Here is a 23,871-nt window from a genome sequence, read left to right as displayed (position 1 = left end):
TTTTACTTTCAAATGAACATAAAATTTTCATCCACTTTAAATTTTGAGTTTTTATTTTTCATTAGATCATAGGAAAGATGGTGAATTGTAAGATAAATAATTAAATATTCATCTTGTCTGTTTGTTGCTTTTTTCTTCAATAAATATGTGATTTATTTATTTTTATAAAAAAATAATTAATTAAATATTTCTCTTAATTATTATCAACTAAATAATTTGGTTTAATATTGATCTATGTATTTTAAAAATTTGCAATAAAATTATTATTAATTCTATATGAATACAGGAAAGTGAAGAAAGATCCGGACTCGGTCCAATAGAAAATAAACCTCAACTCGGCCGAGTTGATAGGAAACACGTCACGCGACGTCACCAACTTCCGAGTTGGCTCAACCAGAAGATTTTTTTGCCGCCTAAAAATATCCAAGGCGGAGATATTATGACTTCCGCCACGTGGCACGATGCGATGCCTGGAGCCACGTGTAAAGCGGTGCCACGTAGGATGCCTTTGGGACCCACTCCCCGAAAAAATGCGTCATTTTCCTCCCTTCGGTTTCTTTTCTCCCTTTGTCTCTCCCCATTTGGCCTTGTTGGGGTTCTTCTTCTCCTCCTCGTCCTCCTCGTTTCTGTGGATTTTGTGATTTAGATTGGTGGCAAGGCAGTGATGGATGAGGATTGCAAGCACGATCGGCGATTAGAAACTCAGGGGATTGATAGCCTCAAGGTAATCATATGGTTTTTTTTTCATGGTGATCTTATGATTATTTAGAATGGATTCTCTACAATGAGGTTTTATTGCTGTTGATTCTTTGGGTTTTATGTGGTGGTTTATCACTGGGGAAAAAAGGCATGGTCTTGATGGAAATGATGGGTTTTTGAGGTGTGATTGAGGCAATTGATTTGTCTGGGGAGACATTAATTTGATTTTTTTTTTTTTAGTATTTCTGGTTCTGTTGGTTTTAGATTTGATTGATGGGGGTTTTGTTTCTCTCTTTACTTTTATGGTTTGTGTGCTTGATATCAATTTTGGAAACAAGGGTTTGATAGGATAGTGAATATTATGGTCCGAAATGACAGTTTTGAAGCAGTTTGTTTGATTAATTGAATGTTTAACAGTTGATTTGAAGTTACGCTTTAGTTTTTGGGGCTTCCTTTTTGTTGTTTTCTTTCTGTGCATGAGGAATCTTACCTGTTGAACGTGGGTTGCATTATTCCAGGAGGCACTGTGTAGAAAATTGTGAAAATTCACTTCCTTTGAAGGGATTGGTTTGTATTGTTGTTGGGCAAGCTAGGATTTTATGATGATGGAAACCCGTGTATCTTTCTTTTGCCAATTTCTGATTGTCATTAATGCAAGGAACGATGAGATACAGTTGAGGCTAAGCAGGAAAAAGATGTGCTATCAGTTCATTGTAACCTGTCTTATAATTATTCTATCACCCCCTTTGTTGAGAAATGACTAGACATTTTTATCTGTTGACTTATGAATTTCTTTGTGAAGAGAGCAAACTTGTGGGCTTGATGAGACTTATTTGGTATGATAGAACACAAACGGATATATCATGTTGCAATTGCATCTAGCTAGGTTTTGAATATAAGTTGGTAGACACCCATTTGAGTGCCGCTGTCCCTGTGAGAGGCTTGAGTTCAAAGCCCATTGGAAGCAGATTTTGATGTGGATCTTGATCAGTAACTATTGCTAATAAATCAGCTTGTCCACATTCATCCAGAAACATGCATGGGCACACTTTAGTCTGCCACACATGCTTGACATGTTTCTTTGTTTTTTTGGTGATATTTTGGCATTTTCTGCTGCTCAGTGAATCTCAGTCTATACAAATTTTGTTACATTACCTTGTGAACTTAACCTAGTTATTCATTTAGGTATTTGTGATGTCTGCTCATTCAAATTCATGGTCTCCATAAATGTCTTATTATATGAAATGTGCATATTTGTGAACTTGTAGAATGTGGCAAATTTTCTTCTTCTCTTTTTTACTAATAACCAAATAAGAATATGATGAAGTAAATATGGTAATCATGCTAGAGCCTTTGAAGAAAAGTCATGGTCCCCATACATGTCCTGTTATGTGAAATGGGCATATTTATGAACTCGTAGAGTGTTCCAATTCAGCTTCTTCTCTGTTGCATTAATAACCAAATAAGAATATGATAACGAAATTGTAGTAAATATGCTCCATTTTTTTGGAGAAAAGGCATGGTCTAGTGCCTTCTCTATGAGTATAGGTTTTTTTCTTGGGGTGGGATAAAATTCTCTATGACTGTAGTTATTACTATGCTGCTAAATGAACTTCTTAGTTATCAATTGCATGGATATTTTTCTTTCAAGAATCTCTTTGAAGAAGGCTTAGTATTTCAAAGATCTCTTTCAAGAAGGTTAACTCTATTGGGACTCTCAGGTTGAAGATTCTATGTCCATGGAATGGACAGATGAGAAGCACAGTCTGTATCTTAATTCTATGGAGGCGTCATTTGTTGACCAGTTATACAGCAACAAATATCATTTGAAGGATATACACAGCTGGTCATCAAGAACACAGAAACACACAAATTCACAAGGAATAGGAACCAGAACTGTTTCGTCTGGCCAGGTATGAAAATCATTTAATCAACAATGCATTTTTGTTTACTTCTTACATTTTCTACCAAACCCATAACCTTTTTTTTTCCTAATGCAGTTTAAGGTTCTTCGAAGGGGGTGCTGGGAGAAAATTAATTTTGAGAAGGCTGCCAAGGGTCACAATGATCCTGATACTGAACCTTTCATTCTGTCAGCAAATCCATGGATTCAACACTTTAGAGCAGCATCTTCCATTGGAAAAGAGCTGCATGTGCCATCATCTATACAGATGGACGTTATCGATTCTTTCACTCAACCAATGAATTTAACCAATCAGAGTAATGGGAGAACTGCAACAACTTCTGGGCAGTTTCCTTGCTGTTCTCATGTTTCTTGTCAAGATTCTGTTGGTTGCTGTGCAGGTGCCTTTCTAACTGAGCAATTTTGCTGGCAGGGCTTTCTGATTGCTTGCTTTTAATCCTGAAGTTTCTTTCTTTTCTTTAAAAGTCCTCAAAGTTTGTTTCCTCGGCATTTCAGCACTCTTGTGTACATGAATGTAGGAGACACCATCAGAGCTAACACCATACTTAATTTGCTTAAAACCAGTTTAAAATGCATTTGTTATTCCTCATAGACCTGCATGGTAAGATTTAGGAGATGACTAACAACACTTGATGTCATCCATAGAATTGAAAGTCAGAACGAAATAGGAATTCCCATCTATGAATGATATTGCATCTTGTAGTTCCCTGGTATCAGTACTTCACCTCAAATTATTTTTTGCTTAGTTGTATTTCTCAGTATAGGCATTCACTTAAAGTTGGGATTTGAAATGTTTTGATACTTCAGGTCAGCTAAGTATCACTTGGCAGGTCTGAGCTCTCACTGACTTCCTGGAAAATTTGTACTCATTGCTGCTTATACTTAAAGAAATTTCAACACTTATTCCTGTTAAACCTTTGATCACCAAAAAGCAGATATCTGTTTTCTGGATTATATTTTCTTTACTTGTTATTATCAATCTACCAAAAAATCACCAACTTTGGCTTTCTACAGAGGTTTCAGATCAAAACTTTGTTGATCAAGAAGCTGATAAACAGGAAAAACTCAGCATAACCTGCCGGAAAAAGAAAGCAAAAGTTGCAGCTACTAATGAACCATCATTCAAAGATCAAGTAGCTTGCCAACTCTGTCTGTTATTGTTCTTTGAAAAGAATTATACTTAATATTAGACTTACTATCTGCTCTTCTGGCTTATTTCAGGTGGTTCCATTGGGGAAGTTACATCTGGCGTCTACTTGTGAAGAGAATCATTCTCATTTGAACTAAAGATCTTCAGTGTAGCAGCAGCGGAAACTTAAGGACTCCTAGTAACATTCTTCGGTTGAAACAAAAGCTTGCACTGCTAAGTAGCTGAAACTTTGCGAGCTTGAAGTGTGCCGACTTGGTTAAGCCACTGCTTAACAAAAAATCATTATCAAGATCACCGACTGAATGACTGCCCCGGCGGGAAGAGCGTTATAATGCTTTAACTCAGTTTTGTTTTCGCAGTTTTATGTGTACATATTATGACACTAGTCTAAGAACCATGGCTTTTTTCTGCTTTTTTTTCCCTACTATGTAGTGTTGTTGTGCCAATGCAAGAAGGAATTCCTTAAAAGTTGTGGAGTGTTTGTAACTGCATTCTAAGCCTTTTTTATGTTCAAACATAAATATTCCTTGTGAAATGTGATAAGCGCGTGTAAAAACATGCATAGCCATAGATTACGCTCAATATATCAATAGACTGAGTGAGAAGTTGTTAGTCAAATATCTATTTGCTTCTATTTTCTATACATTGTTTATTTCGTATTTTTTTTATATTAAAAAAATACACCACGATTTTTTGAATAAACAAAAAAGTTAACTTTGTTAAATAAAAAAATTACAAAACAAAGTCTCCGGTAATTCACCATAATCAACGTAAACTCACCAAAACCAGTGATGAGAGAGTTGCTTTGATTGTTGATACTAATTTTTTAATTTGATTATTTTTTTCACATCCAATGTTACAATTATTAAAAAAAAAAATACATGATCAATTTTGATTAGAATAACAAAAATAAGAAAAGCAACAATTAAAAATGTGAAAATTCCATTCTGCCAGGTATTACTTAGAGGTGTGTTTAAATAATTTTTTTTTTGCCTTAAATAGATAAATGAGAAATATCATAAGACAACGTGTTTGTATATGTTTTTAATATAAATGAGTAATATTATGCAATAATATCATTAAAAAAAAATGAAATGAAGTGAGAAGATAAAAGAACATTTTACTCTTCCATCTATTTACTACTATTGTAATGGAATAGTTGGTATTTTATCCCCTTCCAACTCAAAGGTCGAGCGTTTCAATACTATTTATGATTTAAAATTAAAATTTATTCGTTTGACTAAATATTTAGTTTACAGCACTATATATATATATATGTTATTAATTTTAATTGTTTATTATATCTGATTTGAAGCCAATTTTGACATACCAAACTCTAATGATCTGATCAAGCATTGGAAAAAACTACTTATCGGATCTGTATAGAGAGTTATCTTATCGGATCAAATATTACAAGAGCGTGAGGATCCGACCCGTTTGCAACATCTGTTGCTCGTCGTCTAAAAAAGGATGCATTTCTTTGATGGTAACTTTCGAGGGATTTGGTTGCTGATCGAGATTCTGGAGGGAAAGAGAGGATCAAAGGAATTCGCCAAATCCAATGGTTTGCCTAAAAACATTTCTTTTTTGATTGAATTGATCTATAGTTTTGATATGCTTTCTTGTTTTTTCAATCACTGGATCAAAAAAATCCGTTCAAATTCTCAGTGAAACGCTAGAGTTTGCTGTTGAATTGGAATCCTTCGGTGTATTTTGTGCAAAAGATCTCCTCATGTTGTTAACTTTGTAGCTTGGATCTAATTTCGTTTGGGTCTGATTTCCAGGATTTACTCTCTTTTTTTTTTCAATCTCTTTACAAGTGAAAATCTTTTTTTTCCCAATTTATGTATGTGGATTGCATGAAGAATTTGAGATTTTCAATAATGAGGGAGTTGAGAGTTTCAAAAATGAAGTCCTGCTCATGAAGTTGCCAGTTAAAAACTAGGTTAAGCGAGTACTATCTTTTCCATAATCGCATATCTGGTTGGATTTAGGCAGAGGAGGATACTACTGTATGTACGGTTCCATTACCCCTTTAACTGAATCTTATTGATTTGTGCCCTAACACCATATTTCTTGATAACTCCTTTGAATTATTGTGATCACATTTGCCTCAATGAACAACTTTTCAAAGTACATTCCATACTATTTTGGTCCTTCCATTGAATCAAAAAATTTTGTTGGGAGTACTTGTTTTAATCTTGCTTTTCTTTTTATTAAAAAAAAAATATATTGCTTTTTCATAAATCTATTGGTTTTGTCAATAAAACTATTATCTCTATTCATAATAAAAGAAAATTTTAATATATTTATATGCCTCTGGAACTTTAAGATATTAATTGCAGCATATGGGTACTAGACAGTTTTCTTCTTGAATTTTCATTGTTTGCACAATTGTCATTTTTTTTTACTTTTGAGAATGGCCCTGCAGGCAAGTATTCTTCCCAGGGGAGGAGGGGCCTCGAGGAGAGAAAAACCTAAAGGTCGTTATCCTGGTCTGAGCCATAATCATGGTCTGTCTAAGGAGAAGTATCAAGAGATATATGAAGCTTTCCAGTTATTTGATACAGATGGTTCTGGTATGAATTCACTTTTCTAAAATAATTTCTTTCATACTCTTTGTTTTAGACTTTTAGTTCTAATGTGATCTTGTCTTCTGTCTTTTAAGGCACTATTGATGCCAAGGAATTGCATGTTGCTATGAGGTATGAATTTCTTATTATGTTTTATCATCCTTTTTGACATCAATTCTTGGCAGTACCTCTTTTGATTTGTAGCTAATAAACTCATAATATTCCTTGTAGGGCTTTGGGTTTTGAAATGACAGAAGAGGTAAATGCTCAACTTCTTCCTTTTTTATTGTGTTATCAACTGTTAAATAAATATAAAGATTGTTTGCCATGCTCAAAATTTCAGACCTTGTATCAGTGTCATAATTACTACCTCAGCCCTTTGTCATCTTTCTACTAAGATGCTGAGATTTGATCATGAGAAATTTGGGGCAAAAGTTAGTGGCCAATTCCATCAATTAAATATGAATTACATTTGTTATGGTGGGAGGGTACAATGTTTTTTTTAAAAATAAAAGGCTCAGTTTATTATAGACATCCTTTGATGAAAATACTTCATTATTCTTTGAGCTTCCATTCTTGACCTTTTATGCTCATCTTCTTGCTGTGCATCTTCTACCATAGATCGGTCCAGGCAATCATGTGATCATATGTGGGTCATGCCCAACTCTTCATAATTGAACATACAATTTGTGAAAGAAAACCAAAGCTGTGATGGATGGAGGGTTGCACAAACCATTGCCTATCTTTTATTTCTTTCCATTCCTTTATTTCTTTCTTTCCTTTCATCATTTCTGTATTTGTTAGTTTAGTGTGTTGAGCAAACCTCAGGCCAGGTTGTTTGTTGAAAAACTGATGCCTGTGAATTTACCTCACCCCTTCCTTAAGTCAGATGCCCCTGTATCTTTAGCCTCATCACAAAGGAAAAGACGCTTCAAATGCCTAAAAAAGGTGATAAGTTGAGTATAAATTAGATTGAAAGGAACTATGTTATATATATATATATATACACATCTTAATTAACAACCTATTATATTTAAGAAATAATATTGACCTGTATGAGTAGCTCCTTTGTCTTGAACTCAAATGGTTTTTCACCATTACAAATATTGAATGAATTCCTTAGTTGGCTTTGGGATTTCTATAGGTTCTGTTTTTGTTAGCCAAGATTGGAACTGTCTAATGACTTGTTATATTTTCAAACAAATGACCAATTGGCTATTTCAAATATTGTTGTCCTTCCCCTCATGGTTATCCTTTTTTCGTCTCATGTCTTTGAACACATTAGGTATAATTTTCAATTTTTAAAAAAATTATTTTTGACAAGTAAACATCTCTTTAGGCATTGAGTGTGAATTTTGCAGATTTCACATTTGTGCTGCCTTGAAGCCTGTTTTATTTTTTTATATTTTTTTAACCTGAAACCTAAAACACAGAATCATCTTTACCATCTAACCTAAGGAATTTGACGAGTAGAATCTCTTGTTTGTTGCAGCAAATTAAAGAAATGATTGCTGATGTAGACAAAGATGGTAGCGGTGCCATCGATTTTAATGAATTTCTGCACATGATGACAGCCAAGATGGGAGAAAGGGACACTAAGGAAGAACTTATGAAAGCTTTTCGTATTATTGATCAAGATAAAAATGTGATTTTTTTTATCTGCCTGCACTGCATTTATATACATGCATATCTTTTTGGATTTAGTTTATTTTCGTTGTTAATCATCTTTTAATTTACCATAAATCAGGGAAGGATATCTCCAGATGACATAATGCGCATTGCCAAAGAACTAGGTGAAAGTTTCACTGCTCAGGAGATCAAGGAGATGATAGATGCAGCAGATCGTAACCGTGAGGCCTTCTTCCTTATATTATATGAGATGCTTAATTAGTTGGCTGTAATCTTGATATATGACTGTAAATTAATGGCTAGAATGACCTTGACCTAAATAAATTACAGGATCTAGTCTTTTTGTTCTCTGATTGGTGGAAATTATTTTTGCCAAATATAGAGCAATTAGTGATGAAATCCTAAATCTCATTAGGAAACCAAATTTGGAAATCTGTGACCCCAGTGCACCATCCTCAATATTTCTGACACAACCAAATTTATTTTCTATAGCTAGTACAAAAGCCCTCCCCTAGTTCGTATCGATATTTTCTAAACCTGAGTGCCAGTTTCTAGATTTAACTGTTGATAGGTTTTCAAACTTTTCACAGGGGAGGGTTTTTGGTTCAGTTCTTATCCATCATTTTACTAAAATCTCTATAAAAGCCCGTGATCAAATGTTTGCTTGATTACTGACCTTGTTTGGGTTTTTGACATATGCAGGTGATGGCGAAGTAGATGTGGATGAGTTCTTTAATGTGATGATGAAAACAAGTTACGGTGATTATTAGATCTCTGAATCCATCCTGTTGAAAAATTGGCCCAGATCATGCAGAAGCAAAAACTCAAACCTCATTTTAAGTGCTTATAGGAACATATTAATGCTTCCTCATATCTAATATGTTGTGGCAGCTTTCTTAGCTTCACACTCTTGTATGTTTATCCAGCTCATTTAGGCCTCCTCCTATGTTAACCTTACATGTGGTTATATTTTCATTTTGTTTTATTTGTTTCAGTGTTTTTGGAAAGAGCTCAGAGAGCTGAATTTATTAAAGTAGAAAAAGGGTTACAAAGAGTTCAAATAATACAACACAAAGAGGAAAGAAAACTCAACAAAAAGAAAAGCAAACTTCAACAAGAAAAACAAGGAAAATTAGAAAACAAAATCATGCTCAGAAAAAGACTTCATAATCCACCTCGGCAGGTCATGGCCAGACAGAAAAAGGTTCAGATTGTGGAGGTTGGTCCCAGCAAAGATGGCAAGGGCAGAAGCTGGGCCGTTCCATTGAGAAGGAATGTTGATCATGGAAGGATTTCCCGCGATTTGAAGTAAGTGTGAGATGTCAGAAAGATCCTTCTCAAACCGCCAATTTGCAGGGTTACGAGAATCCAACAGAGCTTGAGAAATATCATGGTTACAATGAAGGATGCGACGAATATCCAATTGCCGATCAGTAGAGATTCGAAGAGCAATGCAAAGGGCTTTAAAGCCAGCTTCAAGATGAGAATCTGCTTGGAATGTGCAGCAACCTGCACAAGAGATAACATAGTTATGATTTGAGATATGAATCCCCAACTTACCAAGCTTGCTGCTGTCAGTCCATCTGTGAGCATAAAAGAGAAAGAGGCCGTCGAAGATGGAGAAGTTATTGAGGAGGAGCCTCCGACCAAAGAGAGAGCAAGTTGCTTGCATAAATTCCTGGACATGGCTAACAGCATTGGAGGGAATGTTAGAGAAATTGGGTTTGATATTACTAAAGATGAAATCACAGCGAGCCTTCCACAAAGACCAGATCGTGGCAGCAATGACAGAGATAGTATAGAAAGAAAGGTTGTAATCAGAGAGCCATAAACCAGCAGAAATTAAATCAGGGAAGGAAATATTAAAGCCAAGGTTATAATTTAACATATTCCAAACCAACTGTGCACAATGACAATCCAGAAAGATGTGATCAATGGACTCAGGTTCAATGTTGCAGAAAGCACATAATGTATGAGGACCAATATTAATGCTATTTAGGAAATCAGTAGTAGAGATGCGGCCATGAAGCATAAGCCATATGAAATGCTTAACGCGAGGAGCTACATGTAATTTCCAAAGCTTATCCCAACCAAGCCAAGCCATATTAGAATCAGTATTGAGATTTAAATGATGATAGATAGCAGAAGAAATTTTAAGATTTGAAGAAAGAGGTTGCCAAACCCAGTAATTATTACTCCTACAGTCATAAGCACTAATGCAAGGAATCAAAGCACCTAATAAGTTTCCAAAAATAAAACACAGAATACCATGATTCCACTGGCCATTATCAAACAAAGCAGATAGGTGATAATCATTCAGATCAGCGTTAACATTTAAAAAGGTAGGCTTGAAGGCCAGAGGTATATCAAATAACCACGGATCAAACAGGAAAGAAGTCTCGAACTCGGATTAAAGGTTTTGATCCTCGATTCTCGCTTAAGAATGCTAGCGGGGCTCTACAAAGACCTCTCGAAAAACCAGGAACAATTGGCGTGGATAGGATCACCCGTAAGTTTAAGCGATCGATGTTATGGCGAGCAATATCAACCCAGTAGATGTTGTCTGAGTTCAAGTATTTAAAAACATTTTTAGCCATAAGAGAAGTCTTGGCAAAAGAGAGGTTGCGAAGTCCCAAGCCCCCTCGAGTTTTTACTATCGAATACAACTCCAATTAATAAAGATGGATGCTCCCTTTCCATTGCCCCTTTAAACCAGAAGAAGTCCCCGACCAACATATAGATCTCCCGGAGGACCCGAGTCGAGAAATGTGATGTCGACTGTAGTAAGTGGGAATAGAGAGAATAGAAGAGTTAATAAGGGTAGACTTAGCAGCAGAGGAGAGTTTGTAAGTTTTCCAGCGTGAGCACAAATTTTTAATCTTGGCAATCATGGGTTTAAAGGAGAGAACATTAAGTTTTTTAGGAGCAATAAGGATGCCCAAATAAGTCAGAGGAAAATGGGCTTGGAAGAAACCAGAGATTGAACAAATTCTATTAGCGACATGTTTATTGAACCAGGAAGGGAGAAAGATTTGAGTTTTATTTAGATTTGGACATTGACCAGTTAAATGGGAATAGATGGAAAGACAAAGTTTAATGTTGCGGACAACAGATCTAGAAGCATTGGTAATCAGAATAATATCATCAGCAAACATTAAATGATTAAAATTAGAATTCAGGGTACAATCAAAGCCAGGAATCATATTAGAAGTAAGGGCACGATTCAAGATAGCTGAGAAATTCTGAGCTACAAGAATGAATAGGAGAGAGGATAAGGGATCCCCCTGACGAATACCTCTAGAGGAATGAAACCAAGGAGAAGGAACACCATTAACCAAAATAGAAAAGGAGGAGGAGTAAAGGGTAGCTCGGATCCAGAAAATCCAGATCTCGGGGAACTTCATCCTAGTAAGGGTTGCAAGAATTGCACTCCAAGCAAGAGTATCATAAGCCTTCTCTATATCAAGTTTAATAATCATCTTAGGGGGGCAGTTACGGTCAAACTCAAGAGAATGAACCACCTCCTGAACTGCTATAATATTATCAAAAGTACCTCTTTCCGACATAAAACCAGCTTGCTCTCTACCTACGAACATAGGGAGAACAGGCTTGAGTCGATTGGAAAGAAGTTTTAAGATAATTTATATAGCAGACATTGCATAACGAACTGTGGCGATAATCCGAAACCAGCTGGGGATTCAAAATTTTAGGAACAAGAGTAATAAAAGTTCTACCCCAGGAGGAAGGGAGGTGAGAAGTCTGAAAAAAAAAACATTTAATAGTAGCAACCAAATGATCACCAATATCATCCCAGAAAAATCGATAAAACTCAATATTAAACCCATCAGGACCAGGAGACTTACCGGTAGGAAGATCAAGGAGAGCAAGATAGATCTCCTCCTTAGTAACTTCCCGAACAAGATGCTGGCCAAAATCAAAGGAAATACTAGGAAGATCATCAGGTAACGCACAAAGAGTAGCATTAAAATCATCCTGGGAATGAATAATAGGATCCGACCAGAGAATAGAATAAAATCTCTTGAAAGCATGCTCAATGCTAGACTGATCAGAATATCTATTACCAGCAGAATCTGTAATGTGGGAAATGAAATTATGATGGGCTCGAATGCGAGCAGATTTGTGAAAGAAATTTGTATTTTTGTCACCATCACAAACCCATAGGAAACGCGCACGCTGAGCCCATTTGATAGAAATTTGACGTTGAATAGCTGCAAGTCTAGTATACTGGTCAGACAGATTAGTTTGAGAGACAATAGAATCATCCATACTTTCTAAATTACAAATATTGGTTTCTGTCTGTTTAAGATCATAATCCAAAGAATTTACACCAATATGCTTCCAAGAGTTCAGTTTAAAACGAGTGCAAGAGAGTAAATACGAGAAGATGTGAAGAGGATTACCATGAGCAGGAGACCGAAAGGCTTCTCTAACAGTATCATGACAACCAGTAAACTCCAACTAGTAATTTTCAAATTTAAACAGATAACGATTAGTAGAATCATACAAAGAGATCGACAAAACCAGAGGAGAATGATCCGAGAAACTGCGAGAGAGATGAGAAAGAGAAAAATTCTTAAACCGAGAGATCCAGTCTAAGTTAACAATGCAGCGATCTAAACGAGCCCAGCGACGAGCAAGACCACGCTGATTGTTGCACCAAGTAAAAGGGGAGCCAGAAGAGTTAAGATCAAAAAGATTATTAGAGTCGACAAAACTGCGGAAAAAAGAGGCTTTGCGAGAATAGTAATAAAAACGACATCCCTTGTGCTCATTAGGATATAAAATGGAATTAAAATCACCAATGATAAGCCAAGGAAGACGGAAAGACGAGATTTTAGAAAGTTTATTCCAAACCGCGCATTGAGAAGAAAAACGACTAGAATTATAGACCACAAAAATAATAGAACTAGAGAAATAGCTAGAAGAAATCACAAAATGAAGAACGCGGCGAGAAGAGGCAATGGGAGAAAACTGACCAAGACTTTTCTTCCAGCAGACAAAAATGCCTCCAGAGAAACCCTCTGCAAGGATGGAAGCCCAAGCCCAGGAACTAGAGATTTTGTTGCAAAACTTACCGATCCGAACAGAGTTAGCTCTGGTTTCCACAAAACATAAGATAGAAAGGTCATTCTGACGGATAAGATGAAAAATACGGGCAAGGGTTTCCCGGAGGAGAGACCCCTACAATTCCAGCAGCAAATTTTCTTAGTTATCATCAAAACCAATTTATAAAAAGAAAGTAAAAACTCCCTGAAAAAAGGATACAAAGTGAAGACAAAGTCACTGATGACTGGATTCACCCATTTCTAAACGTCCCTTCTTAAGGGTTTCCACATCTAGAAGAGAACCCTTGCGGATAAGAGCGACCACGAGCTTCCTCTTGATCATCGATCTAAAGTCATGTGGTCATCGGGTTCATCTCCCTCGACATCCGATCTTCCAAATCCTCGAAGCATCGTCATCGTTATCACTATCCTCCTCCATAGAACCGTCGTCCAGAGCAGCAGTAACATGATCAACGAGTTTGGAATGGTCTGGGTTTAGGTTAGGAGCATTGAGAGAGGGGTCTTTAGCAAGGGAAGACAGAAGGACAGGGGGTGGAGATCGGTGCCTTCGATCTAACGGCTCACGTGACCTGGGAAAAGGGTTGTTGGGGCTGAGTAAGTGGATGAGGATTCTCTAGCTATATGTGCGAAGGGATAGGAGAAGGCGCAGTAGGGGTAGGAGTGGGGTCCCAATGCACATTGGGAGAACGCGACTCAGAGTTCTCAGGCACCTTAGACAGAGTAACGGGTGGGGCGGCAATGTCAGGAGTGTTAGAAGGGCCAGAGACTGTTGGGCTCGGGAAATCATGCAACGTGGCATGGGAGCTGTGATGCCGCCCACTAGCGCCACCTCGCAACCCGCCACGTAAGCTGTGAATAGAGGCGCCTCGGGTAGACCGGTCATCATTTCTCGGAGCGGCTGCCGAACCCTCAACCGCATTGGGAGTGCGAACACTGTCGCCGCGGGATCGGGAAAGACCACGCCGGCGAGAGACAAGCAACCATGGACCATAATCCGTTGCTTCCTCAGGGGACGAGGAAACCAAAGGGACATTGGGTTCATGATCTAGAGAAGGGCAAGGGACTCTTGGATCGACTCCAACCACCAAGGGAGAATGCGCCTGTCTGACCTCCTTCCCTCGTTGAACACGAAGGGGCTGAGAGACACTAGCATTTCCGGTTGTTGGAGCACGATTGCAAGAATTCTAACCATGCCCAATCATACCACAGGAGTAACAGAAAGTTGGAAGACGTTCATACAGTACAACAACAAAAACACGATGATGATCATCTCCAAGCCAGAAGCCCTTGCCGAGAGGTTTGGAGAGATCTAATTCAATACAAACCCTAGCATATTTGGTACGAGTTAGAGAGAGTGTGAGTTCATCAACTTTCAAGAGCTTACCCAAGTGACCAGTGATAGTATCTAACATATCGCCACACCAGAACTCAATGGGTAGATTATGGAGTTGAATCCAGATAGCAGCTGTAGAAAGTTTGGTGAAAGTGGGTTCAAAGTATGGGCGCCAGGGAGACAACTGAAGAATAATACCATTGATGGTCCAAGGTCCGTCAGAGAGAAGACGCTGCACAACAGATTGATTAGAACATCTCATAAGTATAAACCCATTAGGAAGATCCGAGATAAAAATTTCTCCAATGTTTTCCCATTTCTTCTGGAGGATGGTCTTCACTTGCTCAAACAAAGGGGGCTTCCCAAAGAATTTGCCGTAAAGGGAGTACTGGAAGCGGAGGTGAGCTCGATTCAGGGTATCACTGTCGAGTTTAATGAACTCCGAGGTGGTTTCTTTTGAGTTTGTTAAGGACCCTGGGTTGTGGAGGGAGAAGTCTCTTGGGTCCGGGTGAGTTTGGAGGCAATTTGAGCCCGGTGGGGGTGGGGGACGGAAGCTCGCGAGGCGGACGGGATTCGACCCTCCCGCTGCCATGGCAAGAGGGGATAGAAGAGGAGGGGAAAGCAGTATCAGGGAGGCAGGCACAGAGGCAGGAAAGGCAATTGACAGGAGTCCTCAACTTTATATTTCAGTGTTATATCCTAAATGATATTTATAAGTGCAAGTCTTAGAATGATTCAACAACTTTCAAGCATGGAAACAAGTCATTGAAGTCATCACACCAGGCTTACAAGTAGTTATAGAACTGTTGATTATTATTATTATTATTATTATTATTTTTTTGTATAAGATTTCCTTTAAAATGTTGATGGTACGTGATATTTCTCTTCTTATTTTTATTTTTTTATTTAATTTAATTAAACAATGACTTAAGACTTATCATTCATCTCAACTCACTGGTCTCTAAAACTGCTGCTTTCATTGGGGCTTGGAATCACACCCATATTTCTCAAGCTGGTCGAGTTGTCCTTCTAAATTCTTGCATCTTTTCTCTTCCAGTTTATCTCCCTCGTCCATATCCCGCACTCTATCCTGGACTCCTTATCCAAGTTAGCCCGCAATTTCCTCTGGGGTAGGCATGGCAAGAATCCTGGTTTCCATTCAATTGGGTGGCGAACGGTTACTCTATCTAAATCTGAGGGGGGTTTGGGCCTCCGCAACCTTAGAAATGCCAGAGTTGCTCTCTTCGCCAAACATGTCTTTTCAATTATTAACAAGGATGACAAACTTTGGGTTTCTATCTTTCTTCATAAGTATAGTAGTTGGAGTATCTGGGGTAATGTCTCGCTTTTTAACGTTTCTGGTTTTCATAAAGACATTATCAAAACTGCGAATATCATCAAACCAAATCTCCACCTCCAAGTATGTAATCCAAACCTGACTAATGTGTGGGATGATCCCTGGATTCTGGATCTTCCTTTGAGCCGCAAGCCCACTTTTATTAATATGGATCTTATCGACAACATTTCTATCAATTCCTTTGTCCTTGATGCTACTTTCAATACTTCAAATTGCTCTGAATTGTTTGGTAATAACTTGAATCATGTGACTTTAAACAATACAATCTTTGATAATGTGGCCCCGAATGAATGGGTCTGGCGCCCTATTTCTTCTAAAGCCTCCACTGTGGCAGCAATCTATGAGCATCTTAATTTTGATGGTCCTTTTGCTGCTTCCTGGAATGGTTGACGCCTCATCTGGAAACTTAGGGTTACTCCTCGTATCAAGATTTTTATTTGGAAATTGGCTCACGGCAAGCTTCCTACGGGTGATTATCTCTACAATATCAATATCGGACCGGCTACCACTTGTCACTTTTGTGGTCTCTCTTCTGAGACGGCTGATCATCTTATTTGGCACTGTCGTTGGGCGATTATGTGTTGGGACACTATCTTCACTTGGTTGGGGTTGGGCAATGCATTCTATGATCATCTTAGCAATGGTTCCTGGTTGACTTGCAATTTTAACTGTGCCTTTAATTGTGATTTTGCCAGGGCATTGATCGCCTCGGTGGCTTGGCGCATCTGGACCGCTAGATGTTTCTTTATTTTCCGTCAAACCCCTCCAAACTTTAACCAAATCCCATCTAAAGCCTGGGCTGATTGTTATGCTTTTTTTTCGGCTCATGACCTTTTTTGCAGGAATATTTCGACTCCTTTGCACCCGTCTCATCTTTCTCTTGTGGTGTACTCTGATGCGTCTTGGGATCCATTAACAGGTAAGGCTGGCTTTGGGTTTCTTATCTCCACTAATCAAAATCTTATTCTTATTGCAGGTGCTGCTGGTGGTGTTTGCTCTTTTCCCCTTGAAGCTGAACTTCGCGCCATTCTTCTCGCTTTAGATCATTGCCGTTTGCATGGTTGGTCTCCCTGTAAGCTCTTCTCCGATTGCCGGTGTGCCATTCAGATGATCATTGATGCTTGCAACATCACTGTCTGGAGGTTTGCCGATTCTATCCATGCCATCACTGGCATTACCTCCCTTTGGCCTGATTTCTCTTGGGAGTTCATTGATCGTGATTTCAACACCTTTGCGGACTGCTTAGCTCATTTTGGCCGATCAAATCCCACCCTCTCTCTTTTTGCGCAGGGCCGTGACCGGCCCAGATGGATCGAAGACCTTTGCTCTTCTCTAAACTTCTCCTTTTAACTTGTTGTTTTGTTCCCTTTTCTTGTTTCTTTTGTTTCCTTTCTTTAGCTACTTGTAGCTCCTTTTGCAAAAAAAAAGTCTGTTACATATATCTCCCTTTTTATTAAAATAATTTCTTTACCCTTTAAAACCCATTATGGGCATAATATAATGTTTAGACACACATTATATAAAATAAAGGGTATATTTGTTGTGACTTTAAACTAACTTCCATGCAACCATGAAAAATACAGCAAAAGCCTTCTTCAATTCACTCCCGCCAAAGAAATGAACGTTCTTCATGGCCTTCACAAATCTTTCCTCCCTTCCACTCTTCTTCATCTCCTGCAAAAAAACTACACTTTCTTCACAACCTCCTCCGCTCACCACCTTCCCACCATTCAAAACCTCACCAACTTCCTCACTACTTCCTTGCACCCTCACTCCCACTCCATATCTTCTCTCAACAAGCTCCATTCCATTCTCATTGTTACTGGATTCATCCAAAGCACCTTCTTTCTCAAAGAAACCATTGTAAAGTATGCATCTTTTGGCCTCCCAGAGCTTGTGTTTTCCCTTTATAGAACAACACGCGACCCACCTTTGTTGTCACTGAACTACACTCGTCACGACACTCTCGGATCATGGCTTTTTATGATCATGTTCTTAACTTGTATGCGTGGTGGCGGAGATGCGCTTTTCAATCGGATAATTACACGCTTTCCCTTTGTGATCAAGTCTTGTGCACTCTTGGTAGTCAAAGGTTGGGAAAAAGAAGTTCATTGTGTTGTGCTTAAAACCGGGTATGGTGGTCATTCGGTTGTTCGGACTTCTCTTCTGGGTATGTATGCTAAGACGGGTTCTATGGAATATGCGGAGAAGGTATTCGATCAAATGTCTCAAAGAGACTTAGTCTCTTTGAATGCTTTAGTTTGCGGTTATTTGACAAATGGGTATTACCCGCAGGCATTTTGAAGCTTCCGGGAGATGTTGGTCGTCGGTTTGATGTCGAGTGCGAGCACTTTGGTAAGTGTGCTACCCGCTTGCATGATAGTAGGAGAATTAAGTTCGTAGATCTTTGCTCACGTCCCCGCACCCCACAACCGGCTCATCGGACGGATCGGCCGCATCCAATGCGGCCGGGCCCCACCGGGTGCAAGGCCTCGCCTTGACCCGGGTCGAGTGAACCCTAACAGCAGAGTAAGAATGAACACAATAGCACGAAATGATATCGAAATCGAACACTGCAAGTCACGGGCTTTACGCACTTTGATCTAAATACTGCCAAAATACAAAGCCTTACACTCACAAAAAGGAAAAATACGAGATGCTCGATGAGCGCAGATCATCGACTCGACACCCCAAATCTAAACTTGATCCGCGCCATCGTGATCTCTCGCTATCGCATTGTCGTGGAGAAGATCAAGCTTAGATTTGGGGATGTCGTGAGTCGTATTGTCTCCACGCCATCGAGATCTCTCGTATTTTCCTTTTTTGTGAGTGTAAGGCTTGTATTTTGACTGTATTTGTATTCTGTAGGGCTGGTAAAGCCCGTACTTGTAGTGTTTCGGGCCTCAAATGATCCTATTTGTGCTATTGTGTTATCGTTTTATCTCGCTTGTTAGGGTCGACTCGACCGAGTCAAGACCGAGGCCTTGCACCCGGGCTGAGGCCCACCGCATCGATGCGGCCGATCCGTCCCGGGGCCCTGCCAGGGGCTGGACGTGATGATCCGCCACGCCCAGCCCCCAAAGCCGGCTCGCCGACGATCGGGCCGCATCCAACGTGGTTGGGCCCCACCGGGTGCAAGGCCTCGGATTTGACCGGGTCGAGTCAACCCTAACAAGCGTAATGTAAAAATAATAAAAAATGGTACAGAAATACAACACAGACTCATAGATATGAGAATCCAAGGTATAAATACAGGTTATAAAAATTTACAAGAAAATGACAACCCTAATGGATCCATCCTAGCACTGGCTGATCAACAAGGTCTTAAGCACAACCTAAAAAGTCGAGTCACCGAAAAAGATAGAAGAAGATAGGTCGAGTAACTCTGGCTACTCGATGGAGTGGGAGCAAAAACACGAGAAAACTCAAAATACCAGTGATCACGAAATTGGTTAATGAAACATTCCCAAACATAATACTTTCCATACGGAATGGCAAAAATAGCGTGAATAATAGCGTGAACGGAAATACGTAGAATGCTCGTAATGACGAGATACTCGAAATGCCGAAAATACGCAAAATGTATATGTACATCTCCCCGACTAATAATGAAATCAACAGAGACGAGGGTCGGATCTTCGATCGTGAAGTCGGATGCACGTAAACGTAATATCAACGCACGTAGCCGGATCTTCGACCGCAATCGGGGGTAGCGCTACTACGGAAAAACATGTGCACATGGCTAGGGACTTACTCCTCCCTAGCTGGGCGAGCCAGAAATGGAGATGTACTAAAACCGCAGAGATACAGAATACAGACAGAGGAAATACCGAATAATTAATGCAAGAACAAAATAAACAAATAAATAATTGTACACCAAAAACACAGAGTTCGAGTTCAGAAATTGCAAATTCAGAAGTTCAAATAAACGTAGAAATACTAATAAATTCCAAGTTTTCAATCCGGGGCAAATAACTAAATAAAGAGAGTAGGTTATATAAAAGTAAGCAAAATGATATAATAAATCAGTCACACAAAACATCATAGTCAAAATACAGAGTATTCAAGAATTTCCCAGATACTCACACGAACAGAAATACAGAACTTCATAATCCCACATTAGGGAAAATAACTGAAGAAACAGAAATTATGCACAAAATTTACCAAATGAATAAATCATCAAATAAAAACCAAACACCCTGGGAATTACACTCTTAAGGTCTCGGCATAATATCACTTCTAACCTGTTCCATTTCACAACACATAACTCCAAGATCCTACTAACAATTGCAAAGATATTTTGCCGAACGAAAATCAGGACCATACTGAACATTTTCCTTGTCAAATCCTTCCCAAAGTTTTGTCCCCAGAAGTGAGAAAAAAAATCAAGCTAAACCTTAAGATTCCCTGTAGATACATCATCTTGCACAAGTCTTTTAATAAATCAAAACTTCTAATCTATAAATCCAATCCACACCCTTGGTTTTCCCCATCATTTCGATTTTATCAATAATGTATCTTATCATAATTGCTCATCTAAAACAAGTTATCATTTCAAAGGCATAAACCTAGTTTTCCCTTCCAATATTAAAACAACCTTAAACATCAACCAACATAAGCTATATAAAGCAATTACCCCAATTTTGATTAACATTAGGTCAAGGTCACCTCTAATATCCAAGATACAATAACACCCAAGCAACTCACCAACTTTTCAATTCTTTACCAGCCATAATTGTCATGCCACCTCACCCTTAAAATATCTTCAATCCTAGCTCCATACCACCCCATTCCTCTAGATTCAAAAGCAACTCACATTATTATTTTCATTCTTGAACATTCATGCTTTAATTCTCATCACATAAGTTTTTATCAATATCTTACATTTTATTATGAGCATACATCTCTCCCCCTTTCTCTAACTCCTTCGCATCATCCCGACATATCATCAAAGCATTTCCAATCTCTTCCAAACCCATGCAAAAGAATTACATAAACATAACTCCCTCACATAAACAAATTTCCCTTGCCAACATTACATATACTTATAATCTATAATGTAAAATGTCCATCTTCTCATAATTCTTACATTCTAGTATTTTAACACAAACCATGATATGTATAAAAACGCATTCCTTACCTCTTGATTCCTAACCAATTCCACAAGATATACATATTATCACCCACACATGAGATCAAACAAATGCATTTAAAAATTTCAACTCATATTTAGCAACAAACAAGGGATCCACATTTATTATTCCTTCATGAAGGAATGCTCATACAAACTAACAACTAAGCCCATCAATACCATTGAAGCCATTACAAAATTAAATCACACAATTCTCACAATTATGTCCCCAAATATTTGTATTCAACACTAGGAGGTAATTTGTCAAACACCTTATGTGCATCACCCAAATTCCATTCCATGGACTCTAGCATAACTCAATAATATGATTTCTTTACACACTAATCTACAATTGCATAATTCACCATAAATATAACTCCCAAGGCCTTACATTGTCATGGACCCAATTAACAACAAGTATGATATGGTAGCAAACAAATGCCAAGTTTCCAATCAACATCATGCCAAAACAACACCAAAACATGCAAATAATTTACAAGAACAAAAATAAATCAAGAATGATTCGGTTAGCCCACTCACCTTGCCATCTTCTCTTCTCATCCTCTCTACTTCCATTAATCTAGGGAAAATAAGAGGGAAAACAAGAAGAACACAAACCCTAAGTTTATACTAAGGTTATCAACAAGAACACAAAATGAAAAGTAATGGAAACAAGAATTACTTACCTATCTTTAACCATTAAAAGCAAGAAGAGGAGGGCATGGCTAGGGTTTCCAACAAGTATGAATGGGAAATGGAAGAGAGGGGCTGAAACTTTTAGAAGGGAAGAAAAGTATTTTCGGCCTATTACAGTACCCTTGCTACAGTGTTGGGCTTTATAAAATTGCTACAGTAACGGGCTGGGTTATAACAGTTTTGCAATCAAATGTGGGGTCTTGGATGATGAAGTTATGACGCCTACTTTGATCTCAATGTATGGTTGTTTCAGTGACTTGAATTCTGCAAGGAAGTTGTTTGAAATGATGCTTGAAAAACACGTAGTTGCTTGGAATACCATGATATCTGCATATGCTAAAGTTGGTGAATCAGGTGAAGCCTGTGGAGTTTTCCAACTCATGCAACATTCTGATACGAAGCCTAATTTAGTCACGTTGGTGTCTGTTCTTCCGTCTTGCTATGATCTTGCCAATGCTTGCTATTGTGATTCAGTGCATGTTATTGGGATTAAATTTGGTCTGACGTATAATGTCAGTGTGGTATCTGCTCGTGTCAATGTATGCTAAGCTTGGGGAGCTAGATGCAGCTCGATATCTTTTCAATTCGGTGTCAGAAAAGAGCCTTCTATTATGGAACTCCATGATCTCTGGCTACCTTCTGGATGGGCTATGGCACAAAAGCTTGGACATTTTCATCGACATGATAGCTAGCGGTGTTATGCCGGATGCAATCTCTATAATCAGTGTTATCTCTGCGTGTAGCATATCTCAAGACTTGAGGTCTGGTGATTCCGCCCATGCTTACATCATTAGAAATGGTTTCGATTCAGATGTGAATGTGATGAATGGGCTATTATCTATGTACTCTGCTTGTCATCGGCTCGATGCTTCTCTCAATTTGTTTCACAAGATGAAGGCATGAAATGTAATATCCTGGAATGTTTTTGATTTCGAGCTTGGGTAAGACAGATGACACTCGAAGGTTCCATGGCTTTCTTTTCATCGGATGGGTCAAGAAGGTGTGAAATTTGATCCGATCACCCCTGATCGAAGCATCATCTCCGGCTTTAACCAGGTCGACGAGATAACCACGGGGATGCCTTTTTCATGCTTTGGTTATCAAAAGTGGTTACTCCTCCGATACCCGACTTACTAATGCACTTATAAGTATGTATGCTAATTGTGGTAACATGCAAGTCGGGTCGACTACTTTTTCAACAGTTTAGAGATGAAAAGTGTTGTATCTTGGAATGCTCGATGACGGGATACCGTGATCGTAACTTATTCGAGGAGGTAATGGTTCCGCTTTGATCGGATGAAGATGGGAGGTCGGAAACCCTAACAAAGTAACCTTATTAAATTTATTGCCGATATGCATCTTTCGTAGACAAGGCAAGTCAATCCATGCATTTGCTCTTAGAAATTTTTCAATCATGGAGTCTTCTCTTCTCACATCAACCATGTGCATGTATGCTAGATTCGAGAACTTAGATTATTGATGTCTACTTTTTCGAACAGTTTGGATAAGAGAAATATTATTTCTTGGAACACAAAGATGTCGGTTTATCTCCAAAAGCGGACACATAGCAAACTCGTTACTTTGCTTCAAAGAATTGCTTACGTTAGGAATGCAACCCGATTCGAGTAACCATTTTGATCTTAGTTTTCCACTGTTACTGTTGTGGGGAGTCTAGAGTCGGCTCGAGTGCATCACAAGTTTCATAATCCGCAAAGGATTCGATAAAAACATCTCTGTAATCAATGCTCTAATTGATATGTATGCCAAATGCGGGAGCATAGCTATTGCAAAAGAGTTATTCAACACTACACACAACAAAGACACTATCACATGGAGTGTGATAATTAATGCATTCGGGATCCATGTAGATGGTCTTGCCGCTCTCGATCTCTTCTCCAAGATGCAGGAAGCTGGATTCAAACCTGATGATGTTACTATCATTAGCATATTATCAGTTTGCAGTCATTCAGGCTTGGTCGAGGAAACAAGGGTTATATTCAAGTTAATGATAGAGGATCACTGGATAAAACCACGGATGGAGCATTATGCATGTATGGTAGACCTCCTCGGCCGGACGAGATACTTAGACGAGGCATATGATCTTATTAGGAGGCTTCCATTTAGGCCCTGTTCCAGTTTGTTAGAGTCACTACTTGGAGCTTGTAGGAGCTATGGACATGTTGAAATTGGAGAAGCAATTGGTAAATTGCTTCTTGAGTTGAAGAGTTGTAGCTCTAATTCATATGTGATGCTTTCAAACATCTATGCAGTGGATGGAAGGTGGAATGATTC

General features: G+C 38.6%; 3 protein-coding genes across 4 annotated transcripts; all 3 read left to right on the top strand.

Annotated features, from left to right (window-relative positions):
* The first annotated feature begins 581 nt into the window (after positions 1-581).
* LOC120283501 (cold-regulated protein 27-like) lies at positions 582-4,343 on the top strand. Of its 2 annotated transcripts, XM_039290197.1 has the most exons (6): positions 655-724; positions 1,218-1,412; positions 2,421-2,612; positions 2,700-3,003; positions 3,638-3,756; positions 3,845-4,343. In XM_039290197.1, exons 2-6 carry the CDS (start codon positions 1,299-1,301, stop codon positions 3,908-3,910), a joined length of 795 nt encoding a protein of 264 aa, XP_039146131.1. In that variant the 5' UTR covers positions 655-724; positions 1,218-1,298; the 3' UTR covers positions 3,911-4,343. The 2 variants fall into 2 exon arrangements, with proteins under 2 accessions (XP_039146133.1, XP_039146131.1); XM_039290199.1 differs by lacking the exon at positions 1,218-1,412 and having other exon boundaries at positions 582-724.
* Positions 4,344-5,234: 891 nt separating this feature from the next.
* On the top strand, positions 5,235-8,969 carry LOC120283598 (caltractin). Its single transcript, XM_039290302.1, has 7 exons — positions 5,235-5,337; positions 6,205-6,352; positions 6,442-6,478; positions 6,578-6,605; positions 7,839-7,991; positions 8,094-8,196; positions 8,678-8,969. The coding sequence occupies exons 1-7, from the start codon at positions 5,335-5,337 to the stop codon at positions 8,743-8,745; spliced, it is 540 nt and encodes a 179-aa protein (XP_039146236.1). The 5' UTR covers positions 5,235-5,334; the 3' UTR covers positions 8,746-8,969.
* A 12,825-nt stretch (positions 8,970-21,794) lies between these two features.
* LOC120249335 (pentatricopeptide repeat-containing protein At3g22690-like) lies at positions 21,795-22,482 on the top strand. The gene is made up of 2 exons (XM_039257834.1): positions 21,795-22,044; positions 22,097-22,482. The coding sequence occupies exons 1-2, from the start codon at positions 21,795-21,797 to the stop codon at positions 22,480-22,482; spliced, it is 636 nt and encodes a 211-aa protein (XP_039113768.1).
* The last annotated feature ends 1,389 nt before the right edge of the window (positions 22,483-23,871 follow it).

Source organism: Dioscorea cayenensis, chromosome 19 (assembly GCF_009730915.1).
Source record: "Dioscorea cayenensis subsp. rotundata cultivar TDr96_F1 chromosome 19, TDr96_F1_v2_PseudoChromosome.rev07_lg8_w22 25.fasta, whole genome shotgun sequence".
Classification (NCBI taxonomy): domain Eukaryota; kingdom Viridiplantae; phylum Streptophyta; class Magnoliopsida; order Dioscoreales; family Dioscoreaceae; genus Dioscorea; species Dioscorea cayenensis.
This window is presented reverse-complemented; position numbering and strand designations above follow the sequence as displayed.